The sequence below is a fragment of the Austrofundulus limnaeus genome, unplaced genomic scaffold (assembly GCF_001266775.1).
Source record: "Austrofundulus limnaeus strain Quisiro unplaced genomic scaffold, Austrofundulus_limnaeus-1.0 Scaffold2826, whole genome shotgun sequence".
NCBI classification, from domain to species: domain Eukaryota; kingdom Metazoa; phylum Chordata; class Actinopteri; order Cyprinodontiformes; family Rivulidae; genus Austrofundulus; species Austrofundulus limnaeus.
In genome coordinates, this window is record NW_013955228.1 from 1,285 (window position 1) to 1,756 (window position 472).

At 39.2% G+C, this 472-nt stretch overlaps 1 protein-coding gene across 1 annotated transcript; it reads right to left on the minus strand.

The window, feature by feature from the left end:
• Window positions 1-472, minus strand: LOC106511474 (uncharacterized; the record flags this gene model as incomplete). Its single annotated transcript, XM_014000227.1, is given in 1 exon segment — window positions 1-472. A coding segment is annotated over 1 exon segment (472 nt), but the record flags the coding sequence as incomplete, so codon positions are not given.

The window sequence follows — 472 nt, forward strand, 5'->3', positions numbered from 1 at the left end:
CTCTCTGAAAGAGTCAAGCACAGGTTTTTGAAATTTTTCAGATGCCTTGTACATCTTTTGAAGTAACTGTGTTTGCTTTCAAAGCGCATTGTCCAAAGCCTGATAAGAGGGCCAAATTTTAGGATTAGCCCTGGATAATGTCGTAAGTAATGATGTTTAGGTCTCAAGTTAATATTAGGAAACAGTGCCTTTCTGGTTTCCAAATATTCTTGGATGAGAGCATCAAGATATGTAACCTGAGCCTTGGAAATTTGCTGAGCACAAATTAGGTCAACAATGTCCTTTAGTTGCAAAGTTAACTGCCACACATCATCTTGGGGGTTCTGCACTTTGTCTCCAATTATGAGAGGTAAAAGTCTCAAAAGGTTCCAATTTTGAACAGCTTGTCCACCAAATTTCAGTGCTTTTGGACTGACCTCACAAGGTTTGGATGAAGCATCTGTTCCTTTGTATTTAAACTGCTTGATACGCC